Here is a 27,479-nt window from a genome sequence, read left to right on the forward strand (position 1 = left end):
TGGGATTGTGACCCAGGCCTAAAGGCTGACGCACAGAATTGATGTCGACATGAATACAAATACAATGGCACAATGTATTCTAACATCTGACATTTGTATGAATGATATGAAGCAAAAAGTCAAACTGTATAAGTTTGTTTTTATTATGTTATTGCCATTTGAACTACTAGAACTGTGATATGAAATTGCAATTGGACAACATGAATATACTAATGAAATTTTAAAATTTCTACATGCTGACTTCGATACATTATGATCACTGAATGGTAACGTTACATAACAAATATCATTGGCATCAGAAATTCTCCCAATGACTGAACGTATACAGCTTCACCCTGTACTACACAGTCTTGTGTTGAGTAGAACAGTTGTATGAATTGTCATACATTTGTATCACATATACACTTACTTGTTGAGCAATAAAGTTATAATGATTGCATCTGACTAGCGTATACATGGTTTTCATCGCTCACTCTTCTCCAATTACATTTTGTATATGTTTACTGGAGTTGAACGGTTTGGTAATGATAGAGGTAGGCCAAAAAGGTAATGATAAATTGAAATTGACATGTAGACATAGTGGGGTTTGGTGGAGTGTATATCTTCTCCTTTCACCTATCAAATTCTACAACACTTAGTTATGGAATGAAGGCGTGATCCATGCTGTCTGACAGGCTCAGGCATTTATCTAAGTGGTAAAATGTCTCCACATACAGAAGTAAATAAGGAAGCAGATCATAACACAGTTTTCCTACTTCTCTCCATGATATTTGGGAATACAGTGCCTGTACAAAGTAGCTACTGGCACCTCCGTAATCACCAAGTTTGATACAGCAAGAACCCAAACTGAGAAATATTTCAGCAATTTCAATAGGTGTAGTCGTCTCCTTGTGAATGACCAGCTTTAACTTCAGCGACTGTTCGAAATAGCTGATGGCCTTTTTATGATCACCGCGGATGTAATAGGCGTATCCCAAGTGTTTAAGCAACTTGGCAATGTCAGAATGAGCACTGTTTTCGCCATATATGCTAAGCATCATCTGAAGTGACTGTTCGAGATAGCCTACGGCCTTCTTTTCATCACCAAGCTTTATGCAGACGTAGCCCATGTTGGTTAGTGTTGCAGCAATATTAGGATGTACCGCGCTGTTGCCATAGATGCCCTGTATCATTCGCAATGACCACTCATAATAGGGAAGGGCCTTTTTGTGTTCACCAAGGGAGGCGTAGATGGCACCCAAAGTGTGAAATTGGCTGGCAATGCCCATACAGTCGGTCTGCATCGCCTGTAAGTTGTCATGGTTTATGGTTTCTTTGTGATCATCCAAACAGAAGAAACGCACACTTTGAAGTGACCCTACGACATCAGGACGGAACGGGCTTTCACTATCACCCAGGACCATCTGCAGTGCCTGCTCCAGATAGCTTTCGGCCTTTTTTTGATCTGTCAGTTGTGCCCAGGTAATACTCAGATTGCGGAGAGAACTGGCAATGTCAGGATGTGTAATGGTTTCCCCATATAGTGTCCGCTTCATCTGTAGTGACTTTTCTTGATAGCTGATGGCCTTATGTAGCATATCGCAGTCATCAATGTGTAAACAGGCGGCACCCAAGTCATCTAGTAACTTGGCAATGTCGGGATGGGCTGTGTTCTTGCCATGTTTATCCAACTCCTTCTGTAGTGCCCGTTCTGTGCATGTCTTCCATTTCTTATAATCGCACAGACTTTCGTATACTTCTGCTTCTATCTGCGAAGTTTTCTCATGAAGGATGCCCACCCGTTTTTCTGACTCACTGTCAGCAAGTTGTGAGATAAATCGCTGTAATGGTATAGCTGTGTAGTAGTATCTTATGAGCTGTTTTGTATTGGAAAAGTAAAACACTTTCCTTACAGTGTTATCGGCATCTGTATCCCTCGATACGGAGGACAGGGCTGACATGTTTTCCACCTGACCACGATTGTTCATGTACGTACACAACCTCAGTTCTGCTGAGATGCTGACCAGCACCATCAGGTGATGTGCGTTATCACTGTTGATGACTCCTTTTATGTGCATGTTCTGAATTGTCTCCCAGACTGTTGCCGGTTGTATGTTGCAAAGTAGAGCCCAGCAAAACACCGCAAGGCTTGAAAATCGATAAATTTCTTTCTTAACATCTAGCAACATGGCGGTTGGAGCCTGCGTTGTAAACATCAGTGCACATTTCAATATATTTCTGGTGATGTGCTCGAGCTGAGGAATCCTGTCTTCCTTGAATTGATGATCCCATAGAGCAGAATATTCATCAACCAAGTCCTGTTCTCCAGTAATCAAAGAAACATTTCCCGGAATACTTGCAAGATGATAGCCTTTCTTCAGAGGTAGAGTGGCGCCGTCTTTCAGTATATTAATCATGTTTCTTGGTGTGCGGATAAGATGTAATGTTTTACCTCTGCCTAACGGGGTCTTGCAGGCATGGGGCATTGCCCCATCAAACGCAAATCCGCGCGGTGTTACAGAGTCGTAGAACCAGTTATGCAGCTTATTATCTGCGTCAAAATCATTTAGTGACTTAATCGCCATGGCCGGGAGAATAGTCTCTCCAAAATCTATCACTTTGAGGTGCAGATAGTGGGTGAGGTTTTGGAAATACTTGACATTATCATCTGTTTCCTTATCTACCAAAATGGCAAATTCCAGATCCGAGTACGGGGTTGCTAACCCCGTGGCCTGTGAACCCAAACCTATCATAGCGTACTTACAGGGAGGGGGGCCCATTACCTCAATGCATTCATCTACAAGACCAGCTATGACCGTTCTTCGTTTATGAACAATTTTCTCAAGCAATTCTTTAATTGCTTCCGCCCTTTTCTTCTCCACTTCTGTAATGTTCGGGTCGTCATCATCAAGGCTGTAAGGATCTACCTCTTGTCTGATTCTGTTGATCTCTTCTTACACATGCTCCCGAATTTCTTTCAGCTGGAGCTTGTGTTTCTCAACTGTACCGATGTCCACTGTTTGTTCGGTACCCAGCACGTGTCTACAAAATAAACGAGTAACGTTTCGGATTTTACGTTTGATCCTCTCTCTGTCTTCTTCCCTTGCTCTGACCAGTGCTGCGTTACAGAGTGCTGCAGCCTTGGTGAAGTCTCCTCCGTCTTCCGACAGAATGCCTCTCCTGAGGTACACATCGCTCAGCTTATTCAGAGGTTCTGCTTCTTTCAAGTGTTCTTCTGCATTTGAGTCTGTATGAAATAAGTGTAGCAGCTAATGAAATTAGAATTTTGTATTGTCACATTTCTATGTTAGCTAGTTTTCACGCGTTCTTTTTTTATTATATCAACTCCTAAATTGTTGTGTTGTTGTATCATATGATGAAATATACTTTTTGACAACAGAAACGCATCGGTAAATGCTGATAAATGCTATACTTCTAAAGCCAAGTACAAAATACACCTTGTTTTACTGTTGACCTAAACGTTACACTGTTGTTGACATCTAAGCATCTTTTGACCAGTGTACTATAAATATCTCACCTTTCACATGGACCAACTTGAGCGCAGCTGCAAAGTGTTCCTCTGCCTTGTCCAGGTCCCCTGTCTGTAGGGCCCTACAGCCTTCCTGTAGGTGTCCGCTGAATGTGCTGTCGACAAATTTTGAGAAGTGATTTACAGGTAAACTGTAAAAAAATTCTGTTGTTGTATAACACTGCCTTTCTTGTGGGATTAGTCTGTTTAGTAGTGCAGTGTTTATATAATTACACAATTCAAGTGAGATGAAAATGGGAGTAAAACAACAGAATATGAAGTGAGCATAACATTCTATCAACATTACTATCAACAACCATAATCATCCGTGGTACTAAATAAAGTAACACATAAACTGTCAGAATCGTTCTGTATTTTGTCACCAATATTAAACAATTAATTCTCGTAATTGGCAAAGGCTAATGAAATACGAAAGCAATGCATCAATGATCGGGCAACAATGCACACTTATAAGAAAGATGTATGATTATGACATGAATGACCCATTTTCGCTTGGTATTTCAAGCCACGATACGCACCATCTCTCGTTGGTGACGTCAGGAGCCGTTTGATGTGAAGTGGATGAAGACGTGAAAGGGTTGCTGTCCCCTACGAGGCTTGTCGCGTCTGGGATGAAAATGTCAATCATGAGCGACCTAGAGACATGCTTGCCATACGACAACATGGTCAATTCAAAATGTATAGTGAAGCTACTGAACAAGTAAAAAAAATCATGCTATTCTGGGCCTTTGACCCAAAGAAAGGGCCTATGTATTCTTTTTAGATGTAAGGCTAAATTAGAGATGTGTTATATATCAGGGGAAAATGTTAGATACAATGTTTCATTAGGCTTTCATCTACCTACCTTCATCACGGTGATCAGGTGTTTCTCCGTCACATGAATCCTCACAGAGGTCCAGTACCGGTCGGTACGGGCCAAATGTTCTGCGGCTACCGTCCGTATACCTGGCCCGTAACCACATAGCTTGGTGAACTACAGAGCAACGAGAAGAAGCCATTTATCATTCAGGCGACGTGACGGGTCTAATGATGCTGAAAGCGGCCGGCTTTGCTACACTGCATCACAATACATGGCATGCTACATTACAGTTGAAAGGAAGAAAGGCATCGTAGGTCAAAGGCTAGTAGAGACGAAATTAGAGTCAAAGACTCAAAGAAAGTTTCCCGGTTGCTAGGGAATTAAAGACCAACAAAACGAAGAACATTTTAGCAATAGCATTACCCAATGAAGAAGGCTAAGCACTATTTTAGCAACTTCGTCCTGAGTCCTTCTTATACTACCCTGGTTCAAATTTTCGATCATGAACATAAATCATCAATAATGGAACTATAAAATGCGCGTTGCCTTGTGATTTTGTCTAGTATGTATTTTCTGTACGGAATTTTTTTTTACTTTGCCTTTCTCTTAGATAAATACATAAGGCAACAGCAGTGCACTCTCCCATGCAGAGTTGAATCCGAATTCTGCGTATGTAGGCCGGAGAGTGCAGCAGCGTCGCAACCTTCAGTCGCCATAAAACAAACAGTAGCACTGTGTACATCCCCCCTCCCCCACCTTCAAGAAATGACGTTGTTGTTGTTGTTGCGTACTAGAAGAACATACAGTCTAAAACGCTGCACCTCAAAGTTTTCAGTTTTGTCAGGTCTTTGCCCTCGGTTTTGATAAAACTTAAGGATAGCCGCCTTACTGCCGAACTTACCTTTCAGGCTTTCACCTGTCGGAAGAGTCTTCGGGTAGAACTGGCGTCCCAGACTGCGACTGGCAGCACTAAAAGAGGAAGTCTCCAGGATTGTTTACACCTGACTAGCAAAATAGTCACGCTTCGGGGTCCGTCAGTTCCTCTGAAGTCACAGTCCGGACAGCACACTGTGTATGTATCTCTCCTTCGTACACAGAATGCACACAGAAGTAAAGATCTGCCTTACCCTGCCTTCGACTGCTCATGTCCAGTTCTACACACACAAAAATGTCTATGGCCAGTGTGTGACAACTTCCCCGCAGACGACATGTACGTGCCAACTCTCACATTGAATGCGGGGCCGACGAGCTGTAACCTGAGAAAATTCTCTTTTCAACCTCCTTAACTACTTTTACAAAAGATCAGGTAACTTCGGAAAGCACCTCTACTGACCAAGAACAGTGCTTGCACTATAAATACTCTGCAGATCAAGGGGAACGACACACAAGCACAGCGATGTTTACACAATGACTCAAGAGTGATGTCGGTGCGCCGCCCACAAAGAGATAAAATCACGGGGTAACGTTATAGCTAGAATCTATATGTAACGTTTGTTTTGTCTTGTTGTGCCATCGTACTAAGCTCGGCTGGGCAAAAATGTACAATAAAGGTCTTCATTCAAAAATTGATAACTAGCCTGACTGGCCAGTCCCAATGGCCCTGGCAGCGAGATATTTTGTAACACTGACTTGGGAATAGCAAAAGTTTCGATCGGAGATTTCTTACGGCCGCCTCCCTACGTAATGGTGCACTCTCACCGGACTTGGGGCACGCTTGCGGCACTGCGGGGTTCGCTCACTGCGTCACTGTTTTGTTATTTTCTCCGATTTTTGAAGATTTAGATAATGCGTAATACGCAAAATTATGACTTAGAAGACGACAAAATACAAAATACACAAAAAGTAAGAAAATTCGTTCTTTATCTGTGAAATTCTTTGAGTATCTTTCAAACCCCGCAATGCCTCAAGCGTGCCCCAAGTTCAATGAGAGTGCACCTTAGAAGTCACAGCTAACTACTACTATTCTTTCGACCGAAACCTCTGCTTGGAGAATAGGTACAACCGCCTTGCAATTAGACACCTTTGATCTTTCACCTTTGCGACCTTTAACCTCCTGGCTACCTGCCGAGCCTGCTGCCATTCATTTGCACAGTCCAGTTCTACCAGTGTAACACTACTGGCTTGAACAAGCACGAAGCAGACGTTGGGGTGGAAGGTCTATTGTTTCACAGCTTTCTTGACAAATATTAGATACTCGGACGAGAAACTTTGGAAACATGGCGACGAATTCATCGTCTCAGGTAAGTACACGGCAGCCAAGTTGAACATGCTGACGCTGAGGTTGGTCAACGAAGTGGTTTCTCGAAGATTTGTACTCTACAACTACAATTGCCTTTAGCTCTACAGACTACTGAAGTCATGTAATTGTGGATGGGGGGTACGGGGGCGGTGGTATGCAGGTGTCGAAAAACTGTTTAAATCGTACGTTGTGATGTACTACGGATTGTGGATGGGACAACTGGTGGAGAGGCATGTGGCCAGGTAGGGGGTGGAATGTGTGTACAATAGGGATTGGCCGATTTGAGCTTTCATGAATAAACAAAGTTCGAGATAGTGGTACATAGGGCGACTGGGGGCATGGGGCGACTATTTGGGGGCAGTGGGACAGGGGTGTGGAAAAGTTTACGGTGATTTGGTATGCGTGTATGGGGAGAAACACATAGGAAACACTAATTTGCACCTGGGACAGTATAAATCAGTATAGCCTGACTATATTAAACTCGCGGTCATAGCGGCCCGCCCCACTATGGCACGCCAAATGGGGTCAAAAGTCGCGCGGAGGATAAAATCGTGCGCGAGAGAGATAAAACCGTGGAGAGAGAAGAAATATCGTGCGAGAGAGAAAATAAAACCAGAGAGAGAGGAAATATCGTGCGAGAAAGGAAATAAAGTGCGAGAGAGGAAATAAAGTTGACAGGGAGGAAATAAACTGCGAGAGAGGAAATAAACCTATAAAGATAGGAAATAAAGGGGTAGAGGTAGGAAATAACGTGCGAGAGAGGAAATAAACCTATAGAGATAGGAAATCCCGTGAGGGAGAGGAAATAAAGGTGGAGGGATAGGAAATCCCGTGCGAGAGAGAAAATAAAGGTGGAGAGATAGGAAATATCGTGCGGGAGAGAAATTGAACCATGGATAGAGATAAAAAATATCGTGCGGGAGAGGAAATAAAGATGGAGAGATAGGAAATCCCGTGCGGGGGGGGGGGGGGAATAATAAAAACCATATATAGATAGGAAATACCGTGCGTGAGGGGAAATAAAGGTGGAGAGATAGGAAATACCGTGCGGGAAAGAAAATAAAGGTGGAGAGATAGGAAATATCGTGCGGGAGAGGAAATAAAACCATAGAGATAGGAAATACCGTGCGAGAGAGAAAATAAAGGTGGAAAGATAGGAAATACCGTGCGGGATAGAAAATAAAGGTGGAAAGATAGGAAATACCGTGCGGGAGAGGAAATAAAACCAAAGAGATAGGAAATACCATGCGAGAGAGAAAATAAAGGTGGAAAGATAGGAAATACCGTGCGAGAGAGAAAATAAAGGTGGAGAGATAGGAAATATCGTGCGGGAGAGGAAATAAAACCAAAGAGATAGAAAATATCGTGCGGGAGAGAAAATGAAGGAGGAGAGATAGGAAATACCGCGCGAGAGGGAAAAAATGTGGAGAGATAGGAAATACCGTGCGGAAGAGAAAATAAAACCATAGAGATAGAAAATATCGTGCGGGAGAGGAAATAAAGGTGGAGGGATAGGAAATACCGTGCGGGAGAGGAAATAAAACCATAGAGATAGGAAATACCATGCGGGAGATTAAATAAACGTCGAGAGATAGGAAACACCGTGCGGCAGAGGAATAAAGGTGGAGAGATAGGAAATACCGTGCGGGAGAGAAAATAAAGGTGGAGAGATAGGAAATACCGTGCGGGAGAGGAAATAAAGCCATAGAGATAGGAAATACCGTGCGGGAGAGAAAATATAGGTGGAGAGATAGGAAATACCGTGCGGGAGAGGAAATAAAACCATAGATAGAGATAGGAAATACTGTGCGAGGGAGAAAATAAAAGTCGAGAGATAGGAAATACCGCGCGGGAGAGAAAATAAAGGTGGAGACAGAGAGGAAATACCGTGCGGGAGGGGAAATAAAGCTGGAGAGATAGGAAATATCGTCATGCAGGAGAGGAAATAAAACCATAGAGATAGGAAATACCGCGCGGGAGAGAAAATAAAGGTGGAGACAGAGAGGAAATACCGTGCGGGAGGGGAAATAAAGCTGGAGAGATAGGAAATATCGTCATGCAGGAGAGGAAATAAAACCATAGAGATAGGAAATACCGCGCGGGAGAGAAAATAAAGGTGGAGACAGAGAGGAAATACCGTGCAGGAGAGGAAATAAAGCTGGAGAGAAAGGAAATACCGTGCGGGAGAGAAAATAAAGGTGGAGGGATAGGAAATACCGTGCGGGAGAGAAAATATAGGTGGAGAGATAGGAAATATCGTGCGGGAGAGAAAATAAAGGTGGAGGGATAGGAAATATCGTGCAGGAGAGGAAATAAAGGTGGAGGGATAGGAAATACCGTGCGGGAGAGAAAATAAAGGTGGAGGGATAGGAAATACCGTGCGGGAGAGAAAATAAAGGTGGAGGGATAGGAAATATCGTGCGGGAGAGGAAATAAAGGTGGAGGGATAGGAAATATCGTGCGGGAGAGGAAATAAACCCATAGAGATAGGAAATGTCGTGCGGGAGAGAAAATATAGGTGGAGAGATAGGAAATGTCGTGCGAGAGAGGAAATAAAGGTGGAGAGAAATTAAATATTGTGCAAGAGAGAAAACAAAGGTGGAGATATAGGGAATATTGTGCGAGAGAGGAAATATCCTTCGAGAGAGGAAATAAATGCGGAGAGAAGAAATAAACAGCCTATCTAGTATAGAATAGTCGGGAATATGATGAAAAACGGAAACATTTTATGGAAATGTCATGACATTGATTGATTATTGATAAAATCTATTAAAAGAAACTGATGATTATAACATTACCTGGATCCGCTAAAAACAAACTAAGGTCATATAGACTGTTGAAGTCAAGAACAGGATATAGATATTGACAATATACAGTAGAGGACTGCCCAAAGAAATTAACAAGACAGGGGATTGGCTGCCACAAATCATTAATTGAAAATGGAAGATACTGTAATCAAGATAAGATAGAAGATGAACTCAATTTTATAGAATGTGGCTTATACAATAGATTGTTATATTTTGTAGACTAGTACTACTGATGCTATATATGTTTCCCATGAATTCATACACCTAAGAAATTTTGAGGAATTGATATATCTAATAACTTGATATAACTTTTGATTATAAGACATATCTGTTTATACATCTTCACCATCACAGGGGCAGATGAACTCAATTTTATAGAATGTGGCTTATACAATAGATTGTTATATTTTGTAGACTAGTACTACTGATGCTATATATGTTTCCCATGAATTCATACACCTAAGAAATTTTGAGGAATTGATATATCTAATAACTTGATATAACTTTTGATTATAAGACATATCTGTTTATACATCTTCACCATCACAGGGGCAGTCAAATTTGTTCTTGTGCTAACTTGCCAGACACTTCACTATAATAATACTCCTCTGTTATCAGACAATCGTCCAAATGAAATTTTAACCAATGTATATATGTATATAGTACTTAGTCCTAGTAATGTGTAATATTTGACTCTTGTTATTGTGTGTTTCAAATGTAAATTGAATGCAATTCAGTGGTCCCACTGCGAATTTTCAATAAAGTCATCATCATCATCATCATCATGTATCTGTTAAATACCATTTTGTCTTGACCTGCACATTACCCAGTATATGTACTGTAAAGGGAATAAAGATCTTCTTTCCATTAAATTTCTGCTGGTGTTGATTCAAACAAGATGGGCAGAGTTGTCAAAATATGGTACAGAAACAATGAATGACCTGATTGTTTAGGATTCTTTTCATATTGATAAAGTGTTTACATTTCAAAAAATATCCGGAAACACTGACACACAGACATACCAAAAAGGGTACTACTGGTAGTGTCATAGTCACAATTTTTCTTGAGGAGGGATGGGTAAGAAACTATTCTGCTTTTGATCATATTGCAGACTCTTTTCAAAAGATGATACTGACAGTGTCACATTCTTTGGGAAGTTTACATGGGTAATCTTAGCCCCAAAAGTCTTCTTTCATTCAAGAAAGAAGAATTGGGATAAAGTGGAAAATGATTGCTGCCATATACATTCTCATAATCTTACCATCTACAGATGTATGCAGTAAAAGCAAAGATGCAACAATAAGTCACATACACTTTGAATCTTCTTGACAGCTTTAATAGATACTTGAAACGTTACACATGCCTCACAATCTTATTGCATTTCTGTATGTACAAAAAATGATGCCGGCTGAAATGATATACATTTTGAATTTTTATCTTGCCAATAAAATCTCTAAAAAAAAAATTTACAACTGTTTTTAAAATTTGCAAAACTGGTTACAATCCATGTCCTGTTGGCTGGGACCAGGTCTGGTTTCTCCCCGTTTACTCTCTCATGGACCAAGTTCTGCTTCTCTTCCATTGAAGGTGCTCCATCTGGAGAATGGAAACAGGAGAGTGAGATTTGACATTTCAAGCATTGTCGGAAATCATAGTCCAAACCATACCAGGTTTGAAAAATTACAAGATAGAAAAATCAGAACATGATCAGTCACTTCATCCACCTTTACAGGCCAATTCATAGCTCTCGAGATGACCTTATCTTTATTATTCTATCTGTCAAAATTATGGAGTAGCCATATACAAGTATTTTGTCCCATAGCTAGCTACCCCATTCCATCAGATGATGAAATGACTAAGGCTAGCAGACATCCAGACAGAGTTTCAATGAGACTCTTACTGATTTAGTGCAGATACTCAGATTTTAATCACAGATGGACAGACAAAATGGCAAAAATTATAGAATACAGGATGTAACAGTTAATGTCATTAGATTGGAATCTAGGTTCAACAATGAAACACTGCATCTGTATGAGTCTTGTGGGATCAAGGTCATTTTAACAAGGTCACGATAACAAAGAAATGGGAAGTTCTTTCAGGCAGGGTTTTAATAGAGTTTCTAGGCTTCTTTGGTGCCTTTCATCTGTTTCTAGCTTTAAAGCTTCAATATTCAGTAGCATTTTGAAAATGTGTTCAGCACCATGGACAGGCATGCATGCCTCCTTGGCGTGTGTGTATCCTTGGTCACATTGCATAATACGTAACGGAATACACTTTTGTGTGCTTAATACAGTAGAAGCCAGTTAATTGCACAACGGATTAACGCACGGAATCCCAAAATCCCAAACCGGTGTGGTCCTGCTAGACAACTTCGCATTATTGCACCAGCCGGATAATTGCACGAAATTCACTGGCAAATAGGCCGTGCAATTAAGCTGCTTCTACTGTATCCAAAACTTGGAACCTGTTTTATATGGAAGAGGGAATTTCTATCATTTGCTATAATACAGTGAACAATTATTTTGCTAGACTGTGACTGTGACTCTATAGATGCATGCTGGGTTCCCTGTATTTTGCGCCAATGCCATGCCCTTCCTAAAAGTACTAGTACACAGTAGAAGCCGCTTAATTGTACTGCCTGTTGCACTGCCTAACAGAAGTGTGTGTTAATCCGTTGGGCAATTAACTGGCTTCTACTGTATAATATCTGAGTGGGAGGGGGGCGAAGGGACGCCCTACCCTCGCCCGCCTCCCTACTTTATTTACGCCTATTACGGCTACCAAACAACCAACAAATCTTCTTCATGACTCGGTTATTTTGTAGCAAATTTATGTCTCATAGTGCAGGTCACATGTAGTTGTAAGGCCTATATAAACAGACTCTTATACCTGAGCTCAGTGTTGCATGTTGTAGCGGACCAGTGGCTGAAGCAATCCCATCCTGTTCTGTGTTCACGTCTGAGGGGGCGTGACGTCAGCGGTCAGTATCACCTCTCGCGTTTGCATGCGATTTTGGTGATTTGTTCTCTCGCGCTTGCATGCGGTTTTTTTCCTCGCTCGCAAATCATCATCATCGTTTTCGCCGAGAGAGAGGAAAAATCATCATCATCGTTTTCGCTGAGAGAGAGGAAAAATCATCATCATCGTTTCCGCCGAGAGAGAGAAAACAAAATCACAGGCACACGCGAAAGACAACGCCGCGAAAAGGGATCGATGGGTGCAAACTGGGAAGAAAAACGTTTGTTTGTACTAAATACAAATCCTAAAATATACAATGCGAGTGTGAGGTCTATCTTACTTCTGGGTCTTGATTTCGGTAAAGTAATTTCTCGCGTTTGCATGTGGTGTTTTTACTTCTCGCTCGCGCTGGCTGACTTGCTGCGAGCGAGGACAAATCCTGGGCGGGAGGAAATAAACGCCAGGGGGATAGGAATAATAATCAGGCACGTCAGGCGAAAGAAGAACGTGAGCGAGATGAAACTGCATTATCATAATGACATGAATAAAATGTTGTTGTTGTAAAATCAATGCCTGTGGTGGGTAAAGTTAGGTGATAATTTAATTGCGAGCCATATTAAAACACACGTACTATTTATTATCGAAATAGGTCCAGCCTTTTGGCAGGATGCCCCATTCAATAAGAATTGTTTGCCCTATTGACATGCCAATCGTAATAAGGCACCTGTAGACGTTTAGGACAACATCTGTTGATTTAAATTCTCATTCATTCCCGGCTGAGGAAAGGCTGGACTTTCTTGCTCAGTTGTAACCGCAACAATCATGATTTGCGATGTATGATGCGATGCATATCTATAACATACTAGACACATGGAACTGTGTTTCATGCATTATCCTTCAAATGTTAAAGCACCATTTTACCCACATCAAGATCACACTTTGCTATACTTCTTAATCATCCAGATACACAGTTCTTTAATGGTGTTTGTGTAGGCTTAGACGACTGTCTGCAAAATAGTCGGTGTTTTCTCTCACATAAGATTTGTTTTCTCCCGCAAGGTATTTTCTCTCACGCAAGATATTTTCCCTCGCGCAAAGTATCATCTCTCGCGTAAGATCTCTATTCTCTTCTGCAAAATATTTTCTCTCGCGAAAGATATTTTCCCTCTCGCAAGATATTACTTTCCCGCAAAGTATTATCTCTCACGTAAGATATTTTCCATCCCGCAAAATATTTTATCTTGCGCAAGATGTTTTCTCCCCTACAGAAAATATCTAGCGCGAGAGAAAATACTTTGTGGGAGAGGAAATATCGTGTAACGGTGCTTGGGAGAATGGATACTTTACGGGAGAGAAAATCGTGGCAAGATTACTTTATGTGAGAGCATGCCATCGACATTGTTGTTGAGTGTATGCGAGTTTGTTTGTTTGTTAGTGTGTGTGTGTGTGTGTGTGTGTGTGTGTGTGTGTGTGTGTGTGTGTGTGTCGGAAACAAGAGCAAGTACCTTATATGCATATATGACAAGACTCTCGGTAAGAGAAAATTATTGTATATTCGATATGAATACAATTCTATTGAATGAAGTGATGTCTACATAGTATACTTAGACTGGCAAATGTACATGTGCAATGCTGGGGTAGCGATTCTGTTTAACAATTTTACTTATGCGTTCAAATGAACACAGTGTACACAAGCACTCATCATGCACGGCCGGTCATAATAACTAGTCACGAAATACATTGTACACACGCACATACACACACACGTGCACACACATACGCACACACACATACATGATACATACGCACATACATACAAATATACATACAAACACACACACACAGAGATGCTGTCAGAGGTAATCTATGATATCCAAGTCATCAGTAACGTTGTTTAAGCATTTACTCCCATCCATCACCAAATGTCCGTTTTTCCTCTCGCGCCCTCTTTTGTTTTCCCTCTGACGGGTGTAGTTTATTTCCTCTCGCGCGGTTTCTTTTATCTCTCTCCGCGTTTTCTTTCCTCGCGACGATTTTTCTTCTTTTGACACCGTTGGCGCTCCATACCCCACAGTTACCGGCAATAGGGTCAATAACCGCCAATAACCGCCAGAGAGATTGTGTAAACACAGGCAATTGGCAATGGCACAGTAGAAAACAGTGGGACGTAGGTAGCCCCTACCAGGTTTCGTGGATCGGTGGTCTAATTGTAGAAATTGGCCAAATAGAGTCAATAGTACGCTAGGGGAGACGGCCGGCCAGAAAAAACATTATCCTCACTCACATTCGTGGCCGTACACCACTGATCCACGAAGCCTGGTAGAGGCTATTATAGGCCTACCGATCTATTTTTGGCGACGCCTCTGGGGCTAGCCTAACAGTATAGTATATGTCCGATTGGCAAAAATTCCGGGAATTCTACAGGAATTTTTCCGCACCTGCGTTGTTCCATCATCCCTTTGGTGACTTGGTGAGCATTGGATCATAAGTTGCAGGAAGTCTATAGCGCCCGCCGTCTCTGCAACTTATGATCCACTGCTCATCGAGTCACGTGTTTTATCTAGGTAACACAACGTCACAGAAGGATTGGATTGGTGTTTCCTTGACAAAGACTGGAGCTGATTAGTCGAAAATTGGGGTCATATTGGGGTCCAATTTTTGTGTTGGTAATTACAGTTCAACTTTTTTCCATGGTACTTCTAATTGTTTATAATGTTTTCACCCTTTAGGTAGGAAAGCAGTACTTCAGGCTGCGCAACGGTAAGCTGCCACATCAGTGTAGAAGATGCCAATATTCTACAACACATAAACACGCTCTGAAACGGCACCTCAAGGCGAAACATGGTCGTCAACGAAACAGATCGAAAAAGGAAGTCATCACACACAACTGCCCACAGTGTAAGTACAGCACGGAGATAGAATCACGTATGAAACGTCATCTCCGAACTCACACCGGTGAGAGACCGTACCACTGCCAGCTGTGCGACTATTCGGCGACTCAATCGGACAACCTGAAGAAGCACGTCATGTCCAAACACACCGATGTGAGACCCTTCCGCTGTGGGCACTGCGAGTTTTCAACTGTTGACAAGAGTAAACTTGTCAAACACATCAGAATATGTCACGGCGGGGAAAAACCGTATCACTGCGATATGTGTGAATTTTCCACAGCGGAGAAGAGAAGACTGAAGTACCACCTCGTTTCCAAACACAGTAAATACAGGCCTTACAAGTGCGAACTGTGCGACTATTCCGGCGTTAGCAAGGAGAAGTTGAAACGCCACATGACCAATCATACTGGTGACAAGCAGCACAGGTGCCACATATGCGCGTACTCCTCCTATGACAGTGGTAACTTGAAGCGTCACATCGCTACCCACACCGGCGAGAGGCCGTTCAAATGTGGCATCTGTCCTTTTTCGTCCATACGGATGTCCGACCTACAGCGACATATGGCCCTACACACTGGCGAGAAACGATTTCTCTGCGTACAGTGCGACTATTCGGCTATATCCAGTTATACTCTTGCCAGACATGTCCGAGCGAAGCACGACAAGTTGAAACCGTTTCAGTGCAGTCTCTGTGAGTACGCTGCCTCGCAGTTGTACACGCTGAAAGATCACATGGCCACGCACGCTGCTGAAAAATCCTTTAAGTGTGATGTTTGTAGTTATGCTACGGCAAGGATGACTTGCTTGAAGCGGCACATGAAGAAACATAGGTGAAAAGTAGGGGGTGGGTACCGGGACAGGAAATTCAGATACAGGTACGGTCCAGGTACTCTCCAAGCAGAGGTTAGGCTCCGGCGTTTTTTTAAACGTTTTTTAGTCGTTTTTATCGGGCTTTCTATTTTGTTTTGTATCTTGTATTGTTAGGTTTTGACAATACAACATACAATACAAAATAGAAAGCCCGATAAAAACGACTAAAAAACGTTTAAAAGACAGCCGGGCCTAACCTCTGCGTTGAGAGTACGGTCCAGGTCCAGAGGATCAGCTACGGTCCGGACCTGAACCTGGACCTGATTGTATATAAAAACTCGTGAATGGGCGTTAGTTAAATGATCACACTTGAGAAAAGAGGCGGAATGATATTGTGTATACTATTAACTGTGTTCTTTTACGATATATGTCTAAAATGTTCATTTCTGATTTTCTTTCTATGTTTAATGGGAAAGTTGTTTTGTAATTGAATAATGAAATATGAAGTGCCGTTTTGGACTCCACCTAACCCAGCACAATCCACATTCTTTTGTTTTAGACGTATCTTTCTCTATGTAGCTTTTTTATTTTGTGCGAAATAGATTTAAAAACAAAAAGAACAATTAAGACATCGACAGTAGAGTAAAAAGTAAATTAAGGATGACATATTTTGCACAGTTGATTGAACTACTGTTACAAACATATTAATATTGGAATCTACATATCCGCAGACATGCAATTGCATTAAAAGGAATTGAATATTTTGAACAACTTCTTTGTGTATTTTTTGTTGGATATCGATATGCTACGAAATCTGGGTAATTGGCTCTCCTAGGCTCTCCTTGTTTCCCTAAGCAGGAAAAGTTTTCAATCACCTTGTCTTTTCCGTCGGCTTTTAGACCTACCTACGCACCAAGTACAATATAGATCCATGTCTTCTTTAGTTTCGAGGCATTAAAAACAGAATTCCACAGGGAATGCTTTGGCAGTACGTAGTGCTATACTATTAGCTCCGTCCATGAGCTTTCGCCAAAAAGCCACCCCTCCCCTTTCAAATAGAATCGGCCCACCTGCAGACATAGCGCCAGTGCTTGCCAGTGCCAAGTCCAGCCGCCATATTGACCTCCTGCGAACTGCAAAGTTTCAGCAACTGATATCTTTGGTAGGTACAAATAAGTAGGAAGTCATCCGACTGTTTTATTGTTGTTTTATTTTCTTAATTTCAACATCCTGTTATGGCTGCGGAGCTCGTTGTTTTCCATAGGCCCCAAGGCACTGTAGGCCAATGTATCGTACGGTTACTAAGTAACGTTAACAGGTGTACGTGTACTTATGTAAACAGAAAGGCAAAGTTACCCTTTGTGATGTCCGGAGACTGAAAAGCAGACTCTAGTAAGAATGTAGCTCTACTACATACAAAATCAAAAGTGCTTAAGTTAACATGTTTCCTGTAGAGACATGGGAACATACCAGGTTTGCCGTGAAGACGTTGTAATAGTACAGATTATATATCTTAAAACAGGAAGTTGGACGTAGTTTTGACTTCCGCATTTTCGTTGCCTTCGCATCGAGTTCTCCTGCTTCCCTGAACCCCGCCTTATGTTCAAAGAAAGGTGTTACATCGAGACAACTGCTCAGTCTCAAGTCACGTCTTGTTTCTAATACAAGGGATGGATTTCCACCAACAGTGATGTTTCTCTGGAATAATGGTAATAGCCTTGATGTACTAGCATCATAATAATGTACTAGCATCACCGAGTAGCAGAACACAATCTGATTCTTCCGTGACGTTGGAAAAAAAGGTTTAGAAATTAGTACACGAGAGACATTTCCTTTTTAGTATAGAATATGTCGGCGTTGAGACTGTTCGGTTTGGATTGTGATTTTTTTCCATCTAGTGTTTAAACACGTATCATTATTATCATGCAACTGCCATTCGAGTTGGGCCGGCTGTAGTTGACCTTTACAGAGGCGCATGCGCAATTTCAATAAGTTGCCAGGGCTCGAAACCCTCGGTGCACACGCCCTTTAGTTTTGTGCTTGTAATATTGGAGCTGTTTGTCAAATTTTAGGCTGTAGGCTCTCCGATACTAATACACCTTCTAGATACTTCTTTAATATTACGTGCATGAATGTAATTGCGTTATTAGTACTAGTGCTTACTCTCCAAGCAGAGGTTGGTGGGAAAAATCGTGACCTTTTCGTTATATGCCGTATTCTTTTATACGGCATATAAGGAAAAGGTCACGATTTTCTGCTTGGAGAATAATTGGTACTCTGGTATACAACAATTACATCACGCTGTAGATGTTACTGAAGAGAGGTTGAGGTTTTATTCCTGTGTTGTCTTCTTGATAATGCTGTCTTCTTATAAATATAAATCTTTATCAATACTATATTTGCAAAATCAAAGGCTATTTGCATGTACAGTTCCTAAATAAAAGTAAAGTCATGGAGTATGCAACACTAAGTACATGTAGTACTAAGTACATGTATGTTGTACACTACAACTACGTTTACTGTTGTGTTTGATTTCTTCTTTGAAGACAGTGACTAACAAAATGTCCCACGTTCTGCATAATGGAGACTTTTATGAGTTAAGTAGATACGTAGTCTTTTGGTAAAAAAACAGTCTCGAACAGAATTGAATGAAAGGCAAATCATTAACTGTCTGTTTACTTTCTCAGGATACGCTACTGGCACACCGACGTCTGTCGCGACGTTACGTCATTCAACAAACAACAAAGAACGCCAGCACAAAACATACAAAAGAGCTGTCACCATGAGTGATACAAATGACCGTCCTGAAAAATTAAGGTCCTGCATGGAACAAGAGAAACCAAGTACAGCTGTACAAGCGGGCAATGACCCACAATTAGAGGAAGAAGAGGACATGTCGTCAGAGGTGGCACAACAAGAACATGGTACAAGCACCTCGTCAGAAAGCGATTGGGACGACATGTCAAGTGACGAAGATACCAGCACTGAAGAAGATGAAAGTGATGACGAAACAGACTTCGATGACCTGCTCGAGGAAGGCCTTGAGCTATTAAAGAGGGAAAACCTTGACAAAGCCGAATTGATGATAGCAAAGGCTCTCCGGTCTTTAGGAGGAAAATCCGCCACCAGCCAACGCCTGACAAAGTGCTTCCTGGGTCTCGGTGATGTCTACAAAAGTCGAGCCAAGATATCTCGGGAAGCACAGCATTTCATCAAAGCATCGGCTCTCTACAACTCAGCTCTGAGTCGGTGTCAACTTCCTGAAGAACGAAAGGACATCGCCACAATGATTCGCTCCTTGGAAAGTGAGTTTATCGCCACAATCGTTCCTGCAAGCAGTGATAAAAACAGGGGAGACACTTTTACAGGTAGCAGAAAACATCAAGAAAAGCTGGCCGAGATTCGCGAAAAGTGCAAAGCTTCTCTGCACGAGATAACCGCGGTGTCAGATCAAGAGAAAGAGCTCACCACCGAAGATGCGAGAAAGGAAGTGGAGAAACAAAGAGCAGATGCAATACGTAACCTTTGCCACCAAACTACATCGAACATGAAAGCCTTTGTTTGCGACATGGTTGATGAATGCATCGCTGTCATCGGAGATCCGCCTTCTAAATACGCTATCATTGGACTTGGGTCCCTCGCACGAGAGGAAATGACACCATATTCCGACCTCGAATTCGCTATTCTGATAGAGGAAGGTCGGGATGGCGAAGACACCAAACAGTACTTTCGCACGTTGACGAACCTCCTTCACTTAAAGGTGGTCAACCTTGGAGAAACCATCCTCCCGTCACTCGCCATCAAGACCCTGAACGACTACACTTCGGGGAAAGGAAACGACAACTGGTTCTTTGACGACGGACCTAACGGGTTTGCCTTTGACGGAGCCATGCCCTGGGCATGTAAGATACCACTTGGTCGTCCCCCAACAGAAAACAAACCGTGGTCAGTAGAGCTGATAGGCACACCCGCCGACCTGGCCCGGAATCAGACAGAAGAAATGGTTCTCAAAGAAGGTTACAACTTGGCAGACGTCCTTTCCAAAGTAACATTCGTGACAGGAAATCGGTTCCTTGTAGACGATTACAACAGAAGAGTGAGGGCTATCCTCTGTCAGCAAGTGGACCCAGTGGACCAGACAGATGCCGATGGATGTTCGGGTGGTTCCAAACTAACCATTGGCCAGAGGAAAGCAAGCATAACCCTCTGCGAAGATCTGACGCGATTTTCCGCAGATGTATGCCTGACAGACCTGGGTAGATTGTACCAGGTGAAGAAGGAGATCTACAGGCTACCTACTCTTATGGTCAATGGATTGGCAACTTTCCACGGCCTCTATGAACAAACGCCCTGGGATGCAGTCACGCAGCTTCACAGTGACGGAGTCTTGAATGCAGAGGCAATACACAATCTTCATTTCGTTCTCGCTTTCGCCAGTGAGGTGCGCCTTCGTTCTTACTTGGCTAACGAGAGAGGTAAGGGCGATCTGATCGTCGCGCGGCGTTACAAGGCTTCTGACCAGTCCGATTTGGGCACCCACGTCGACCTTCAAGGGTTGTTTCCAGGAATAGGAAACGATCTCTTGCACCGCTACCTCTGCACAGTCATCCCACTTGAAGCAAAAACAGAGGCCTTTCTTGACGCGCTCATCGGCGCTGATCAAGGAGTGACAGACAAGTTTGGAAATTTGTTTGATGACTCTCCCCTGACAAAAGGCCTTGTTCATCTCCGCCTCCTACAGTACCCACACGCCAAGGATTCCCTTCTGCTAGCTCTGAAAGAAGCCAGGTCTGGGGACGTTTCACCCCAGCATCTTTCAGAAGTCTTGTCAACCCTAGCGTACGTGCACAAGGAACTCGGAGAAAATAGCTGCGCTCTGGAACTGAGAAAAGAGCGACTTGAGCTGGTAAGACGCGACGTCGACCGATTTGGGAAGTCGGCTCTCGTTGAATGTCTCCTGGGCATGGGATATTCCTACACTGAGATGAATAAGAGCGAGGAAGCCATCAGGGCACTTGAGGAGGCTCTGAGCTACGTAAAGGCTAGGGACATTCAGAGCAAAGCAGATATTCTATGTGCTATTGGCCAGGCTTACCATGGCAATGACGACTATTCAAGAGCCTTGGAATATTTCACCGAAGTCAAAGTGATTGCTGAGAGATTACGCAGGAAAACTCCTGACGACATGCTCCTTCCGGATGTGCTCATTAACATCGCCGCTGTCTTCCGCTCCCAAGCCAGGCTGGAGGACGCCATCAGGAGCTACGAAGAGGCCATTTGTATGTACAGACAAGTATTCGGGAATGGCGTGGCACATCCAGACATGTCCCTTGCCCTGACAAACCTCGGTCTTACGTACAGGGACCTTGGGATGCACAAAAAGGCCGTTGCTCTCTACGAGGAAGCCTTGTACATTGAGAAACTGATGTTTGGAGAAGATGCGAAGAACGAGTCCATGGGCGCGATTTTGATCAAAATTTCGGGTGATTACTTTTACCTTGGACGGTACAGGAAGTGCTTGGCTATCCTTGACGAAGCTCTACAAATCTACCAGTCTTCTCCAGACGGAGAGAGAGCTTTGGGAAATGTATGGACAAACATTGGTAACGCACACCGTCGGCTTGGGCATTACGTTCGGGCTTTAAAGTTTTACCAGAAGGCATATAAGCAGGCCATCCGCCTGTCTGAACCCGATAAGCCGAACCTCCTCGTTGCCGCGGCACTGAAAAACCTGGGCAACGTGAGCAATGATTTGGGGCAACACGAGGACGCGTTGGCGTTTCATCAACAAGCTCTCGACATGACGACCCTAGTGCACGGTGAAGGCGTCAGTCATCCCGATGTGGCCGATTCGTTGTACAACTTGTCCTACACCTACGACGAGATGGAAGACGTGGGAAGCAGCTTGCATTTCGGAGAGAGGGCGTTGTCCATGTATGACGAAATCTTCGGGCCCGACAGACCCCACAAATGCAAAGCAGAGATATTGTCGATCTTAGGCACTACGTACCTAAGCCAAGGCGACACCCAGAAGGCATTAGACTATCTGCACAAGTCGTTGTCATACCTCCAGCAGATGTCCGACAGAGAAGAAGAACATCTTCCTACAACATCAGTGGTTCTCGGCAATATAGCGCAAGCCTACCAATTCCAGGGAGACTTCAAGATGGCAAAAGAATACGTTGTGAAGTCACTCGAAATAGAACGAGGCCTTTACGAGGACGAGTCCCATCCAATGATAATGGAATCCATCAACAATCTTGGCTCCATTTGCTATCTGCTAGGAGAGACTGAAGAGGCGATCTCGCTCCTTTCGAAGTCCCTGTCTGCCTTTATCGATCACGTTGGAGAGGGCGTACCACACATGAAGGTTGTTACGGGTCACCTCAATCTCGGCGCTGCATACGATCGGGTAGGACGTTACGATGAGGCAGTTACACACCTACAGAGTGCCATGGACATGCAGACACAGCTCCATGGCGACGAGCCCCATCCCGACACGGCTGCGATACTGATGAAGCTGGCCTCCGTTCGCTCCAACCTAGGACAACAAGAAGAAGCAATCGGACTGTACCAGCGGTCCCTCGATATGTTTTGGCTCATATACGGCGATGCGGTACCGCACAGTGATACAGGGTCCTGCCTGATTAACATGGGACAGGCACACAGACGGTTGGGTGATTACAGCAGAGCAATCTCATGTCATCTCGAAGGGCTAGAGGTGCTCAACGCTTTCTATGGATCCGAGAGTCTACACCCAGCCGTTGTCTTGGCCACGCACAGACTGGGAGAGATCTACTTTGAGCATGGAGACTTTAACGAGGCTTTCACAACCTTCAAACGACACTTGGACATGCTGTCGCGTCTCCATGGGGACGACGACCGATCTCCGGCTCTGGCCGACTGCTTGTGCAACTTGGGAAGGACGTGCCAAGCACTTCAACGGAAGGAAGAGTCCGTCGACTTTCTTCAACGGGGACTCTGCGTGCTCGAAGAACTCAAAACAGCAAATGAAGGACAATTCACTGACCACGACATTGAGTTGGATATAGCCACCGTCAGGTCTCTCCTTGATCAAGCGAATAGATTGCCTCCTTAGAGCTAAAAGTCGTGTTTTTCTAATGCTACAAGTCAAGAAGATACATATATGCTATCGCTGCACGCGTACGTGATCTTCGCGCAGCAAACTATGCCATGTTCCATTGAGCTATATGATTCAACCGAAGTATGGTGCCCCTGACTAACCATATACTTTGCAAAATAAGACAGAGATTATGGGAAAGGCTAACGTTCAACTAATCAATTACTGGTAGGACTATGGTGCATCTTCGCACACACAGCATCTCTGTTACCTTGAACATTGACATTAAACCATCTGTGTTCCTTTGATTGATATGAGGATTTGATTGATAAAAGACATTAAAATGGTGCCTGGCGCCTGCCGGATTCATTATACGAGAAATGAGTGAAACTTCCTGGATAGCGAATACAGAATTTTCATTGACGCCGTACATATTATGATTTGAATCCTCCGACGACCATGTTGGCGGGTAATTGATTAATCAGTAGCATCTTCGAGTGGTTAACACGCTGTAATCCAACATGGCGCAGATGACGTCACATGAAAAAAAACTGTATACTTCATTGACGCAACGTGCGCCAAATCCTGCATTACATATTCATATTTCTGAGCCATCTATTGACGCACAGCACTTCGGGAATAATCAAATCATTACTCACATGTCAGTCACCACACCCGTGTGAGAACATGTGCCTTCAGTAGAGGAAAGGAAAACAATTACTTTTTTTTCATTTGCCAGAAAGAACTATTCATTACTAATTGTTTTTCTTTGCTAGCGGTCGCTTGGTTACGTTAAATTGAAGGAGCTGAAAAAAGTGGTCTTACGAATTATTTCAGTACTTTTCCGCGTCACCCACACATACTGTGTCAAAAGCCAGGTTAACGTTCTCACGTACGTGCGTATACGTAATAGCTGCGTATATACTCGAGTCCGTATGAGGTCCGTGTGGTATTCTATAGCCTCCACCAGGCTTCACAGGTCTGGAAACATAGTAGAAATTTGACAAATATAGACACATGCCAGAGGTGCTAGCTGTCCGAGGAGTTTGGTTTGCGACCAGCTAACTCCACTGGCATTTTATCTGGCTATATTTGTCCAATTTGAATTTTTCCTAGCGACCTGTGGAGCCTGGTAGAAGCTAAGACAGCCATACGGACTATCATACGCACGTCTGAACCCACCCAAACCAGACCATTTCCACTAGACGACGATCGCCGAGCAGCGACCATAACTGGATCTTTGTTACCCTTGGTTTCATAATGGAAAAATGAAGCAAGATTTAAAGGTAGACAACAAAACACAAACAACGTAAACAAAATCGTTCTTCTGACTTGAAAGTTTATCTGTTTGGGTAGAAGTCATCCTGATTAATAAGGTTGAACTATGATATCCAACACAGAAAATTGACCCACCCAAAAGTTTGACTGAGCGATGCTTTGTCGAGGAATGGACGATCCACTGCTTCTGTGACGTCACGTTATGTAGAAGTTGATCAGTTGAAAATTTGGGCAAGTCCAGTTTTTGTGTTGGAAATTACAGTTTAACTTTATCCTTAAAATCATTCTTTATCTATGAAATTCTTTGAACTCTGTGAACATTTGGCCTCTCCGCGGTCGCATGGTCTACCGAAAAGTGGATGTTAGATAACCTGGGTGTACAAAATCTCTCCCTGGCTGGGTGTACAAAATCTCTCCCTGACCCCACGCTATGTGGTGGCCGGCCGCTAGGAGCGCGATTTAGTCAGGAGTGTTAGATAACAATGATGACGTTTTTTTTTTTCTATTTGCTTTTCAACAGACGAGGACAATGTGGCACTGCACTCAAGTTAGTAACTTATATTAACAGTGTTACACGGTACAAACAGAAGGTAAAGCTAGTCTTTTACCTCCCCGACCGAAGTCAGGTACCCATTTTTACACCTGGGTGAAGTGAGGAAGGTCGTGTAAAGTGCCTTTCCCAAGGGCACAACGTCGGGGGCACGGCGGGGATCGAACTCAGGACCTATAGATTCCGAGCCGAACGCTCTACCAGTTACGCCACGCCCGATGACGTTTAGCAATGATGACATAAACAATGATGACGTTTAGCAAATAAGAAGTGTTGAATCACTCGGTGAATATTCATTTTATTTTAAAATCATGCATGAAGACATCTAATTTGACAAGACTGATCGCGCACACACAAATCGAAATGTTGCGAATCATGGCACCGGTGTGGTTTCTTCTCGTGTCCAGCCTAATACTGGCGTTTTCGTCCCCTCTACAGTGCCCAGACAGCTGCCATATGACCGACAAGTACGGAACTGTCTGGGACAAGAGAAATGGCCTCTTCTGTACCTGTCCTCGGGTAGATATCACAAACGGGCCGCCGTGCTCCTGGGTGGGATACAGAGTGCCTTACACCTTCTCTCCGTGCCTGGACGCCATACCGACCGACTTCCGCGCGGAGACTCGCTCCATCATCATCCGCCACCTCCGTGAGTCTACCCTCGCGGTGCGGTCCTTCCCGACAGTTCCGAACCTCCAGCTCCTGAAGATAGAGAAGTCCAACGTCTCGAATATCCAGCCGGGAGCTTTCCAGGGTCTCCCATTTCTGGAGAGGCTCTACCTTAATACTAACCGTATCTCCAGTCTAGGTAGGTTGGCAGCTGTTCTAACATTTGTTATGTTGATGTTTACCTTCACAGAAGGGAAACATATTGTCCTTGTTCAGTTTCCTTATCTTCTTCTCCCTTCCAAATATGGTTAGGTTATGTCTGGTCAGGTAATGTTAATGACCAGGACCGGACGGCTGTCACCATGGTTACCCTTTTTATGGTGTCCAATTACGTTATGTAGCAACTGGCTAGACAGTACTGCAGGGCTGTGATTGATTAGGAATAATCAGAGCACTAGACTGTCAGGCTGGACTATATGAAGGTAAACAATAACTTAACATCATGTATTTGTCTGCAAATGCTGCCTTTCTGTCTTTACTCTTTTTATACTCCCAATCATAAACATAGCAGCCATAACCAAATGCTGATTAATTTTGAAAAGGGTGAGGAGCAAAATAACGCATTTTAATAGAACATTTGAATGATGTCCCTGTAGATCAACAATTTACCAATCAGTTGGTAACATGTACAGGGAGACCCAGTTCCAATCCAGGGAAGGGCACCCGTTTTTCGGTAGGGACGTAAAATGGGAGGAGCCTCAAGAAAGTTTAAGAGCTAGGAGCCCCTCCCTGTAGCATACCCTACTACTGAAACAGCAAGGAAACCTACTGACCTATGTGACTTCCAGGGGTGTGGTCATTTTGAAATCAACTGGCAGTCATAAAAATCTGAACAACAAATTGAAATATTTCAATCTTAAGATGTATCCGTTTACCTTTGTGCCAAATATAATCTCATTTGGTGGAAAAAGTGAGTTTTTTTTATCAAATCAATGGCATCATTTTAAGGACCCTCGCATACGGGAATATACCACAAAGGCTTATACAATAATGCATTATTTTTCTAAAACAAGTGAATGATAAATGATTAAGGTGTTTTGGAATTCTATACAACTTCCCGAATTATACAGTAACTACAGGGTATACAAATAACTGGCTCCAACTGCATATACATCACCATCCCTCCCAGTGATGTGACTAAATTAGTCTGACATGTGGGTTGTCACCTGCCAATTTAAATTATAAGCAATAATGGATGCGTGATGATTACATACATGTATATGAAATTCTGTGATAAAAACACAGGAAACAATATGACATCTTTCATTATCTTGTGCCGAATTTTAGTGGTAATATGTGGGTGGGGTCCTGTGGCGTAACGACAGGGTGTTTGGCCCACAGTGCAGTGGCCCTGGGTTAAAATCCGTTGATATGCCACCCACTTTTTTGTACCTTTGGGCAAATCACTGAAAACGTCAAAAGTGACAAAATAAAATTTCCACAAAGGTCAGCTGTAGGAAATGGCAGGTCAGAATAGATAGAACTACTCATAAATAAAACATGATGCAGAATCCATTTAAAAGGCTGCCGATTCACAGGATGATTCGTTTATGGTCTATATGCTTGTGTTTTCATACCAACACATTTTCTGTATGTTATTTTTGTATAGCATTATATTGTAGGACTTGTATCTACGCTTGTTCTCTCTGTTTGCTTCACTGTGTTCACTGTGTTTCCAACTGCTGCTTTAAGACCGTTTTTGTTTACGAACTTTGTTTTGTTTTGTTTATCATCAGAGGATGACGCTTTCCTTGGCCTGACGAAACTCGACTACTTGTACCTCGAAAGGAACAGGATTTCAGCGATATCCCAGCATGCTTTTCGCGGCCTCCCTTCCCTGGGCTCACTGCGTATGTCCCAGAACTACC

General features: G+C 43.1%; 3 protein-coding genes and 1 long non-coding RNA gene across 4 annotated transcripts; 2 read left to right on the forward strand and 2 right to left on the reverse strand.

The window, feature by feature from the left end:
* Window positions 1-592: 592 nt before the first annotated feature.
* Window positions 593-3,619, reverse strand: LOC118415261. Its single transcript, XM_035819715.1, has 2 exons — window positions 3,518-3,619; window positions 593-3,226 (listed from the first exon to the last, which is right to left on the reverse strand). Exon 2 carries the CDS (start codon window positions 2,757-2,759, stop codon window positions 639-641), a length of 2,121 nt encoding a protein of 706 aa, XP_035675608.1. The 5' UTR covers window positions 2,760-3,226; window positions 3,518-3,619; the 3' UTR covers window positions 593-638.
* Window positions 3,620-6,373: 2,754 nt separating this feature from the next.
* On the forward strand, window positions 6,374-16,124 carry LOC118416510 (zinc finger protein 513-like). Its single transcript, XM_035821633.1, has 2 exons — window positions 6,374-6,568; window positions 15,062-16,124. Exons 1-2 carry the CDS (start codon window positions 6,545-6,547, stop codon window positions 16,055-16,057), a joined length of 1,020 nt encoding a protein of 339 aa, XP_035677526.1. The 5' UTR covers window positions 6,374-6,544; the 3' UTR covers window positions 16,058-16,124.
* LOC118416512 lies at window positions 10,695-12,311 on the reverse strand. The gene is made up of 2 exons (XR_004831215.1): window positions 12,264-12,311; window positions 10,695-10,970 (listed from the first exon to the last, which is right to left on the reverse strand). It is a non-coding gene; the product is annotated as an uncharacterized LOC118416512 (long non-coding RNA).
* Window positions 16,125-18,857: 2,733 nt separating the features above from the next.
* On the forward strand, window positions 18,858-23,188 carry LOC118416262 (tetratricopeptide repeat protein 28-like). The gene has a single exon (XM_035821349.1). It carries the CDS (start codon window positions 18,858-18,860, stop codon window positions 23,130-23,132), a length of 4,275 nt encoding a protein of 1,424 aa, XP_035677242.1. The 3' UTR covers window positions 23,133-23,188.
* Window positions 23,189-27,479: the final 4,291 nt, after the last annotated feature.

This window comes from Branchiostoma floridae, chromosome 5, assembly GCF_000003815.2.
Source record: "Branchiostoma floridae strain S238N-H82 chromosome 5, Bfl_VNyyK, whole genome shotgun sequence".
Classification (NCBI taxonomy): Eukaryota; Metazoa; Chordata; class Leptocardii; order Amphioxiformes; family Branchiostomatidae; genus Branchiostoma; species Branchiostoma floridae.